An 11,010-nucleotide genomic window follows, 5' to 3' on the forward strand; every position below is an offset into this window, starting at 1 on the left:
GACGTCGTGTCGACGGAGCTCTAGCCTGAGTGATGGTATTTAGCACTCCCACTGCGAGATCAGCGGGTAACCGTTGAGTGCCCATACATGGAGGGACGCTGTCCAAGGTGCTAGAGCCGCAACACAGCTCTGATCGACCTTGAAATGCAGCCGGCCAGACGCCCACGCTCTGCGCGGCACCCGAGCCTTCAGCCAGAACTGCAGGGGGCGCATGCGGAGCAGGCCCAGCCGCAGAACCGGAGATGCTGAGGCCATGAGACCCAGCATCTTTTGACAGTGTTTGAGCGACACAGTCGCGCCGCAGCGGAAAGAACTCGCTGCGCGCTGAATGCCCATCATGCGCTGTGGTGACAGTCGCGCCGTCATGGAACACGAGTTCAGAACTATACCCAGAAACAGGATCGTCTGACTGGGGTTCAGCGAACTCTTCGCCCAATTGACACTGAGGCCGAGCTTCTCGAGGTGATCGAGTAAAACGGCCCTGTGGTCCACGAGCTACCAGCCAGTCGTCCAAATAATTCAGCACTCGTATGCCTCTGAGTCTGAGAGGAGCGAGCGCTGCATCCATGCACCTCGTAAACGTACGAGGAGCTATGGACAAGCCGAATGGCAGGACTGCAAACTGGTATGCCTGGCCCTCGAAGGGCGAATCTCAAAAACCGCCTGTGGTTTGACGCTATCTGTATTTGAAAATACGCGTCCTTCAGATCTATTGACATGAACCAGTCCCCTCTGCGAATCTGCGCGAGGAGCTTCCTGGTCATGAGCATTTTGAAACTGCGTTTCATCAATGCCTTGTTCAGCTGTCTTAGATCCAGTATGGGCCTGAGACCCCCGTCTCTCTTGGGCACCAGAAAGTATCAGCTGTACAGCCCCCCCCCCCGCTTTGAGCTTGAGACACAGGCTCTACAGCCCCTTTGCTCAACAGTTTTGATATTTCGGCCCGAAGTATGTGTGCTACTTCTGTTTTGAGCGTAGTTTCGACGCGCGCTGAAAAGCGCGGTGGGCGTCGAGAAAACTGTAGCGAGTAGCCTCTCTTTATAATGCCTAGCACCCAATCTGAAACCCCTGGAAGCGCTGACCATGCATCTGCATGAATGGCTAAGGGCTGGATGTGACACGCGCTCTGTTGACTGGGCAACGGCGGCGCTCGAGTGTGCTGCGCATCTGAGGCAGGGAGCGCGCTGATCACAGCGGTGCAGATCGCTCATCCTCGACCCTGTTCCGGCGCTTAACCGACTGGAGGGAGGCTGAGCGGGTCCCGTGGGACTCGATATATCTGCGAGTAACCGTGGGCTGCATGTGTGCACTTTTACCACTTTCAACTCGCCGTCTGCCTGTGCAGAATGTACGTGCACGGGCCTCGTTTTTACAGAAGCCCCGCGCCGTAAGTGACATAGTGTATGTGGGCACTGGGAAGTGGGCACGTTTACTATGCGGCGCGCTCGACCGATCTGTGTCGATCTTATGTGCGCCAGCCCTGTGTGCAGGGCTGTGCTTACATGCGGGGATGGGCACTGGGTAGTGGGCATCGTCACTGCATTTAAAGCACCATCGGCCGTGGCCGGACGAGCGTGCACGGGTTTCGTTTTTACAGAAACCACATGACGCGAGTGACATAGTAATTGTGGGCACTGAGGGGTGGGCACGTTTACTATGTAGTGTGCGCGACCGACTTGAGTCGACATTATGGGCGCAGGCCCTGTGTGTAGGGCTGTGCTTACATGTGGAGATGGGCACTGAGGAGTGGGCATCGTCACAACATTTATAGCACCATCGGCCGTGGCCGAAACACCAGAAAAAACACTCTTTTTGTGAAACATCTGGGTAGCCGTGATAACGGTTTTTGTGTGCAGGCAAGCGGGCACTCGTGCAGGCTTGCACATTGCAGAAGACACTGAGGCAGTCACAACTCTTGGAACTGCAACAGCGGCGCGATTGGGTGAGAGCTCGGCCGCATCGGAACTCGAACACCGGCACTTTCCCAGCAGTGCTAGGATGCTTTCGGGGCTTCTGGCTTCATAGCAATCCTCTGCCGCGGCTCCCGCGGCGCGGGGCGACGGCTCGAAGAGCGAGAACAGGGTCCCGAGCTCCGTTGCTGACGCTGTCGTGATGGCGCAGCAGGAGGCGGTGGGCGTGACTGAGAGCTCTGTGGGGCCGGTCTAGAGCGGCTAGCTGCAGAACTGGAGCGCTTCGGCAAGAAGTGCTTGAACGCCTGTGAAGCTTTCTGGTCCTCGGCGAATCTCTCCACAAACTCGTTGACGGAAGATCCAAAGAGGCCGGCAGGAGTTAGCGGAGCGTCAAGAAACGCAGCGCGCTCAGACTCCTTGATGTCAGAAAGCGTCAGCCACAAATGCCTCTCAGCCACAGTAGCGGAAGCCATAACCCGTCCCATGGCCTGTGCAGCGGACTTAGTAGTGCGGAGGGAGAGATCCGAAGCACTCCTCAGATCCGCGAGACAGATCGCTTCAGGTCCCATCTCATCCAGCTTGCGGAGAAGATCGCCCTGGAAAATCTGTAGCGTTGCCATGGTGTGTAACGCAGACGCAGCCTGCCCAGCAGCAGAGAATATCCGTGCGAGCAGCGATGACGTCATGCGGCAGGCTTTGGATGGCAACGCCGCCTTGGTCCGCCGTCCAGCAGAGGGCGGGCAAAGGTGCGCTGCTATAGCCTGTTCCACCGGCGGAAGTGACAGGTAGCCTCTGTTCTTAGCACCGTCCAGTGTGGAGAATGCTGACGAAACAGATGAGCGGATTCTCGCCGAGAATGGAGCGTTCCAAGCCTTCGCCACTTCTTCGTGAAGCTCAGGAAGAAAAGGGGCGTGTTTTGAGCTTGAGGAAGAGCGCTCATCCGGAAGATAGCTACCATCCAGCCGGGAACGTGAAGGGGGCGCTGGTGCAGACCACTCGAGGCCGAGGATCGCCGCGGCCAACGAGAGTACACGCATCAGCTCCTTATCGATATCCCCCCGTCTGCTGGGCCTCTGAGCAGCGGGCGCGAGATCCACGGAGCTCGCCCCACCCTCACTGCCCGAAGCAAGCAGAGAGCACGTGTCTTCTTCCTCCGACGCGGGCCTGAGATCCACTTCCTCCGATGACGCGTCGGCAAGCAGCGGACGCTGAGCATCGGGAAGCAATGCAGGGAAGACTGGCGAAGCGGAGGGAACCGGCGAGCTCGGCCGAGCTGGAGGCGGTTCTGGTAGGCGCTGCGAGCGGCGCTTCTTACGGCGCTGCGGCGCAGCGGATGATGCAGGCTTCAAGAAGGATGCCAGGCGAGTCCTCAGAGTCACCATAGGCATCAACTCGCAATGAGGACATCCGCCATCAGCGAGCACGAGCGCTGCATGGTCTTCACCCAGACAGGAGACGCAGATGACGTGACGATCTCCTTCGCTGAGCGGGGTTCTGCACGAGCCGCACGAAGGCATCTTTAAAAAGACGCAGCTCTTTTGTGAATGTGCGTCGCAGGGCGAACACACACACAGAATATTACAGAACAAGGATTGTAAAGGATATGGGCGCCGGATAGCGCAGCAGGAACGGCAGTGGAAGGCGGCGGTGCCAGCGGCTTCAGGATGGCTCGTCCTGCTGATATGCTCTTCCAGACGGCGCTTGCTTCCTCGTGATCCAGCGATGCGTGAGCTTCGCTGAAGAGATGAAAAATCAGGTGAGTCAGCCTTTTCGAGCTCCTTTTATAGGTTGAGCCACACCCGTTTCGGCGGGAAGTGGCAAGAAGGGCGCGAAGCGCCCTTATTGGTCTGATGTTGCATCAGCCTGCGCTCGATAGGCTGTGCAGTTGCCGCAGAACAAGCCAATGAGCGAACGAGCCGTCTCGCCTATGGCTGTGTACTGCTGCAAATGCGCTTTACAAAAATACAAAATTAAGGATAATTTTTTGCTTCAGTATTTCGTGAAAAGAGACTTTTCCCGTAGCGTCTTAGCTAAGACGCAGTACGAGAGAGCTCTCGTAAGAGAACAACTTAATCCACGGCCTATACATAAATTAGAACGTCTAAGGATGAATATTCAAATAAATTGTGTAAACACAGACTTAAACTTGAGTTTAAGGCCACTTATGGAACTGCTTCAATATAATATAATAAAAAAAAATAAAAAAATAAAAAAATTCCAAACGATCTACCCCATCGTTTCTGCAATTGTGTAACAGTGGCCCAAGAAGTAAGTTAAACAACGATACGGATCCCGACAAGACTCCAGCTTGAACAATCACTGGTCGCTCGATTCAGCATTTGTGCCTTCAGTTTCCACCGGGACATCGTCTGCATTCGAGGAAAGGGGAAGCACTGCCGGTAATGTGTGGATAAAATCCTCAGCATCTGTCGGAGACTGGAACGACTCTACTCGACCACCAACCTTAATCTTCAAAACGGCAGGGTAAAGAAGGAAGAATTCCACGCCTTTGGCTCTGGCTTTATCCATTGCTTGAGAGAAGGCTAGGCGGCGTTTAAGGGTGTAGCTGCTGTAATCAGGTAAAAATCTCACCCTCCGACCATCAATAGTAAGAGGGTTTTTCCTGGCAGCCCGAAGAATTTCTTGACAGGTGGTAAATCGAAGGACATTGATAATCATTGTGCGGTTGTTCGCTCGACTCTTGTTGTTATTATACACGCGATGTGCGCGCATTATTTCACCCCGGAGGCTACCGAGGGAGGGAAACCACTTAGGGAGCGATTGCGTCAGGTATTGCACTGCATTAGATCCTTCCAGACCCTCTGTCAGGCCCGTGATCCGAATGTTACACCGTCGACTCCTATCCTCCATGTCCGCCAACTTGAGCTGCATCTGTTGTAACGTCGCTTCTTGAGTGGCTAGTAACTTTGAGTTGCCTTTAACATCCGATCGTATTTTCCCCATCTCCGCATTTATGGTTCCAATGCTGTCAGACAAAGTCACCAAATGGGTCTGAATAGCACACAATTTCCCTTCCGTATCCTTTCCCATTTGTTGAAGTTGGTCAAAACGTGATTCAAGATAGTCGCGCTGTTTCTCCAACACTGATTCCGCAATGGCTTCCATATCAGTCCGATTTCCCTTGTTCTTAGAGGCATTAGACGCGGATTTTTTTTTTCGATTCAGCCATCCTGCTCCAAGGGTAATTATTATTCAAAAACGGTATAAAAATAAAATGTTTCAACGGAGAATTACCGACCAAATGAACAATTCTGGGTGAGGAGAATCAAACTATGCCGCCATCTTATCCAGCTGATCACGTGACTCCCTATATGAATGAATCTCTGAAGGGATCCGACTGTCTTCAGAAAAGTTTTGATTATTTTTTCCTTTTATCTGATAAAGTAAAGTTTATGAGCAGAGCTCTGCTTTGTTTACAGATGTTACCGAGGAAAGCTGACATTCCAAAAGCGCCTTCTGCTGGCAGGAAAATGGATGTTTATTTTCAATAATTCAGACTGCCGTTTTTGTTCAGACCAATGCAAAGATCCACCCACATAACTCTGTTTTAAATTAATATAATGATTTATATTTCTAAAAATGGTTTAATGGCTCAATTGTGAGGTTTATCATTTTATAACTTATTTTGATTTTGTGAAAACCTCAACTGTAAATAAATTGCTATTCCGTGGTCTACAGCATGAATGAAAGCTATTTATAACATGAAGACTGTAGAAACACTGGACACAACTATGGGGCACCATTGTGCGCTCTCTATTCCAGGCCCACCTGATTCGCCTTGGTGGTCTCCTGCCTTGTCAGCTCCACTTTGATGGTCATCTGGTTTATGCCCTTAATAATTCAAATTAGATGTCAAGTGATGTCAATTTAGTTTATTTTGCTAGCTACTTCCCCACTCCTTTTGAGACTTTTTTTCAAAACTTAAGGGACAAATATAACTTCTTGGACAAACCTTATCTAAATTCTCATCTTGCCCACTGATCTTAATTAATCTTTAGATAGATAAGTGAATTTGCCCTTATGATGTCATCTAGTGACATTTAGCTACCAGTTTAAGCTACTTTCAGATGAAACCAGTTGGCAACACTGACTGCAAGTGGATCTTCTGTACAATGCAATGCTATATCAAAAATATTAAAGTAACACTTTGGTGCCATCTTCTGGTTAAAAAACCTATATGCCTCTAAGATTTCTCAAGATTTTAGTGCAAGATCACACCTTAAATAAAAATATGTGGGTAGATAAAGTGCATGCAAAATACAATAACAACTATAAACTATATTTATTAGATACATTTAAAATATTTTTCTAATTTAAGTTAGAATCTTTTTGTCTAAATGGTTCCATTGAGAACCTTTGTCATCTGAAGAAACTCTGTTCCACAAATGTTCTATGTGGCAAAAGAATGTTCTTCAGATTATAAAAAAGTAAGAAAGATAATTCTTTAAAGAACCTTTGACTGAATGTTTCTTTGTGGGGAAAAAAAAACAGTTCTATGGCATCGCTGTGAAGAATCTTTTAAGCATCTTTATTTTTTAAGAGAGTATTTACTCTATATACCATGCAACTGTCCCATTTCTTCAATCCAAATAACTTTTGTTTCATATTTTATTTCATTTAAAATTGAATACATTAAGTATAATATTGTAAATGAAATATTATTGTGATATTTGCTTTACATTTAGTTGATACATCAAGAAAGGTTGTGAGTCGAAATTTATATACGTTTATACAAATGTGTGTTTTTAAAAAAAAAGTCTGTGTTTGGAATGTTTTGAAAATATTGTTAAAAATATTTTAAATTTAGGATTTTTTATTTTATTTTATCCTACAAATTGAAATTTCAATATCACTACATTTTTTGTGTTGTGCAACATCGGCAAATATTCTGTCAAGAGTAAAATATAGAGACCAGCATCTCAGCAAAGTGAGGATATCAAGATTGTTAAGACACCTACAAATTACAGCCATCAGGATAAGCATGTGTTTCAGATCAGGTGATTTTTTTTTTATTTTTTTTTTACAATGATAATTTGCTGCAGCCTCAAACACATGATGGTACTCTTGTGTCTTGGTATTTTCTAATTACACCAAATAGGATTAAGCACAGTATGTCCATTCATTCTGCTACATAATTCAATTTTTAACTTGAAATCTGATTGGAGTGGCTTTAGATTCACTCCTCCTTCCAGGGTCACTTACAAAATAAGACCGTGCCTGACTAGAGTACTGCACAAACGTCCTAGGAGTGCCATCATCATCCGAAGATACCAAAATGAAACCTCAGAGTATACTTGTCTTGCTTGTCCTTGTCATAGCATTGAACTGTAAGTTTGGGCTTTTCTTGCATTGAGTGATAATAGTGTTTAAATTGACTGACTTTTTTATTTAAGGCATTTGTTGTGTAAACCTAAAACTGGGAAATATTGCATCAAAACCCAAGGATACATGTCTTCAAATCAATTTTGGCTCATTTTACAGGATCTTTAAGTGCTAAAGCATTTAATTTCTGTCTAAGGCAAAGAGAATGAGGCTGTGTCATTTCCCTGGAGCTGCGCAAGTCTCAGTGGAGTTTGTAGACAAGGAGTGTGTCTTCCTTCAGAGCTTTACTTTGGACCTTTAGGCTGTGGCAAGGGATTCTTGTAAGTTCTGGTTTATGCCTAATATCATAGCAATAATCTGTCACATCAGTTATAAACTATATTAAAATATACTTGTATTTTCACTTTTTTTCAGGTGCTGTGTATCACATTTTCTTTGAGAACTGAAAATGACGTTCCTCAAAAGTCAACCATGTGAATCCAGCCTTAACCTATGTTAATCCCATTTTTGTATCTTAACTCATCACATGATTTAGAATAATGTACACGGAGATGCCATAGGACTACCATATTTGAAATGGTCATATTTATAACACTCTTCGTAATCTAATAGCATCAGATGATAAAGGATTTCAGTTTATAACATGGAATAGTCACCTTCAGGTCTTATACTTCAACTGTTAATTTGACTGAATATATAATAGCACTGATGGAATAATAAAACTCATGGCTATTGTTTACCTCTCTGTGAAATTGTGATGCAAAGGCATTTTTAAACCTGTTTTCAAATACAATGTGATTGTAATTTGACATAGGAGCCTAAATAAAATAAAATAATACAAAAATAAAAAAACACAGTTCTGTGGTCAACTGTTAGCTTGAAATAAAACCAAAGATGTGAAATCTACTTAACTGACCTGCATAGAGCACACAAATTATTGAGCAGCTACGGTAATAAGTTATTTCAAATAACCATTTTGAGAAAAAAATATTTTGTTTCCAACAGACTTTTCATGAAACAAGTTTTGTGTTTCAGTTTAAGGCACTCAAAAAGTGACAAGAAAGGGTTTTTTGTTTTTTGCAGTGTAGACCACTAGAATGAGTCAGAGTAGAAAGTGAGTGCCATTTTAAATAATACATTAAAACTTTATCATAACCATACGGATTTTGCCAAAATTCCTATACATAACTTCAAACAAGTAATCTACATAATAATAATATTTATTAAATTATAACAAATTATAAGATTTATAAAACACAGTAACATAATAGTAACAAGTTATTGTTGCTAAAGAAAATGTTATGGACACTGTCTAGTATAGTCTAGTCTAGAAAAGAATAAGATAATATAATATTAAAAAACTAGCATTGTTTTACAGTAGTAACTACTAAGTTGTTAGTAATTTACAGATATTTCAAGACAAGTTATTTATAGGAATCATGAGGTTTCATGGCTGCCATGGTCATAAATGTTACAAGAGCTAGTGGAATAAACAGAACAAGGACCTGCAAACAAACAGAAATAGTTGCAAAGCTACTAACACTCTATGATAAAATACACGTGGAATAAGCATAATAAAAAGCGAATACAGTTGTGTGTTCTGTGTTGTGCAGGGAGCTGACTGCCTACCTCTGCTATTCGACGCTCTAACCCACGTGACCGGAAGTAAGCACGGTTCAGCAGCAGTTCCCGCGTTTGTCGACTCTTTCAATCACAAGCGTAAACTTGGAGTAGCCCCAAGCCATTCCGGATATGGATGATCTGTATTTAGATAATATTGACGAATTTGTGAATGATCAAAATAAGATCGTAAGTCGTTCTTAATATTGGTAACGTTATCGTTCTTGTCATCTATAAATGTGAAATGCCGGTTGAGATACCAAAATGATTAGATGTGACTGCATGGATGTTTACTTGACTGTACCGGGTTGGGTAACATTACCAATACAATTACCGGTACCGAATGATTTTCATGACGGTCGGTTCAGGTGTTTTTTTTTTTTTTTTTTTTGTTTTTTTTTTGGTACAGTCTGATTTCCAAAAGAAAGACACTTACGAGTAGGTTCTTTTAGCGGATGAACCACATGCGCGATCCCATGTTGCATCTTAATGAATTAAATCCGATTCTAAGCGAACTATAAATTCGTAACTTACTATCCTTAATGCTAGTGAGAAATCAGTTTAGTTACTGACTGGCTGTGTATATGTGTTTGAAGATGTACACACTATGAGTTTTATAGTAATCAAATGTAAAATGTAATTTTATAGTTATCAAACCATTATTCAGTCTGTACAGAAGTGTGAGAATAGTCATTAGCTGCATTATCAACTATTCAGAATTTCACGTAAATCTGATTTTTGCAGGTCACTTACAAATGGCTCAGTTTAACTCTTGGAGTCCACGTAAACACAGCAAAACAGTAAGTCCTGTACCTTTGATTGACACCACTTTTGATGTATTCAAGTATTTGATGATCTGTTGGAATCACTAATGTTCATGTAACAATTTTGCAGAATGTTGTATCATTATCTGCAGCAGAAACGCAATGAAAGTTCAAGGACTCCACTTCATGCCACCTATCTTGTATCTGGAAAATGTGTTGAGAATGGTAGTACGGTACGAATTGAGATCTGATAATTGGTTAACCTTTGGGAAATTAATGTTTCCTGAAAAATAATTATTTTAAGATCTGCAGTTGAATGTTTTCCATTGCTTTTAGTGCCATAAAGTGTCAGTAGTACGTGAGGACAAGCTTGATGGTAAGATTACCATATTTATACCTGTAAATGACAACAAATAGACTTAATCCTGGGGAAAAAATTACATAATCCTGGTTTGGGCCAAAAATGTTAGACTTCTCTGATCTCATAGGTGATCTAATACGTATAAATAGTTTAGATGTAATTTTTTTAAAATATATATATTTATTAATTTAAAATCTATATATATATATATAATATTTCATGTTCATTTTTTAAGTAGATTCAATAGAGGATTTTTTTTTTTTACAGCTGTTAAAGCAAAGATGGACATGACCATTAGTGTGCATGTGTACAGTGTGCAGAGAGCTGAGCTGAAGGATAGTTCACCTCTTTACAATACAGATTATGATGCTGTTAAGGAGAACCTGAAAAACTGCAACAAGTAAGTGATACTCATATGGCTGAAACGATTCCTCGAGTAACTCGATTAAAAAAAATGATCTCTTTTTTTAAAAAAAAGCCTCTTTTAATTAATTTTAAATCTCATGTCAGGTTCTTTCCCAATGATTTTTTTTAATGTGACAACGAGTTTACGTCACCCACAAAGCGGATGGAGACGCGCTGCATCCGAGATCTCATACTGCAAGGAGTCAGCAGTGTTTTGATTTGTCGTGGCGTGTGTCCATTGCAAGATAGTGATGGGCATTTCGGCTCTTTTTCGTGAGCCGGCTCGTTTGACTCGGCTCACTGAAAAGAGCCGGCTTTCATTATTACATAATGATTTAATTTCTATAGGCTATATTTTTTTTTAAGTAGAGTCGGCTCTTCAGATATGCGAGCCAGCTCCCGTCGTTCACCTACAAGAGCCGGCTCTTAGAGTCGGCTCATTCGCGAAGACCCATCACTATTGCAAGATAGAGCTGGCATACCACAACTAGGGCCCTATGATTTTCTCGATGCAGAAAACGCGGAAGGAATCGCGGAATCCAGTCATAAACATTTACATGTTCTGCGTGTCTCTGTTAATGAATGGTGCAGAAGCGCTTCTTCGTTT

The 11,010-nt window shown here is 43.5% G+C and overlaps 2 protein-coding genes across 5 annotated transcripts in view; both read left to right on the forward strand.

The window, feature by feature from the left end:
* Positions 1-7,124: 7,124 nt before the first annotated feature.
* defbl1 (defensin, beta-like 1) lies at positions 7,125-8,105 on the forward strand. Of its 2 annotated transcripts, none has more exons than XR_009428711.1 (3): positions 7,125-7,242; positions 7,431-7,573; positions 7,668-8,105. XR_009428711.1 is itself a non-coding variant. In XM_059542175.1 (3 exons), exons 1-3 carry the CDS (start codon positions 7,207-7,209, stop codon positions 7,690-7,692), a joined length of 201 nt encoding a protein of 66 aa, XP_059398158.1. In that variant the 5' UTR covers positions 7,192-7,206; the 3' UTR covers positions 7,693-8,105. The 2 variants fall into 2 exon arrangements, 1 of the variants encoding a protein (XP_059398158.1); XM_059542175.1 differs by having other exon boundaries at positions 7,192-7,258; positions 7,450-7,573.
* Positions 8,106-8,888: 783 nt separating this feature from the next.
* The window catches only part of pold3 (polymerase (DNA-directed), delta 3, accessory subunit), an 8,877-nt gene continuing 6,755 nt past the window's right edge, over positions 8,889-11,010 (forward strand). Inside the window, exons 1-5 of one of the 3 annotated variants that reach the window (XM_059542408.1) lie at positions 8,889-9,062; positions 9,618-9,673; positions 9,768-9,870; positions 9,974-10,013; positions 10,266-10,398. In XM_059542408.1, coding sequence (XP_059398391.1) covers positions 9,006-9,062; positions 9,618-9,673; positions 9,768-9,870; positions 9,974-10,013; positions 10,266-10,398 — 389 coding nt within the window. In that variant the 5' untranslated portion in view covers positions 8,889-9,005. Of the gene's footprint in view, positions 9,063-9,165; positions 9,232-9,257; positions 9,312-9,617; positions 9,674-9,767; positions 9,871-9,973; positions 10,014-10,265; positions 10,399-11,010 lie in introns of those variants that run through there. The other 2 variants (XM_059542409.1, XM_059542410.1) reach the window with 2 other exon arrangements.

The sequence above is a fragment of the Carassius carassius genome, chromosome 47 (genome assembly GCF_963082965.1).
Source record: "Carassius carassius chromosome 47, fCarCar2.1, whole genome shotgun sequence".
Taxonomy (NCBI): Eukaryota; Metazoa; Chordata; class Actinopteri; order Cypriniformes; family Cyprinidae; genus Carassius; species Carassius carassius.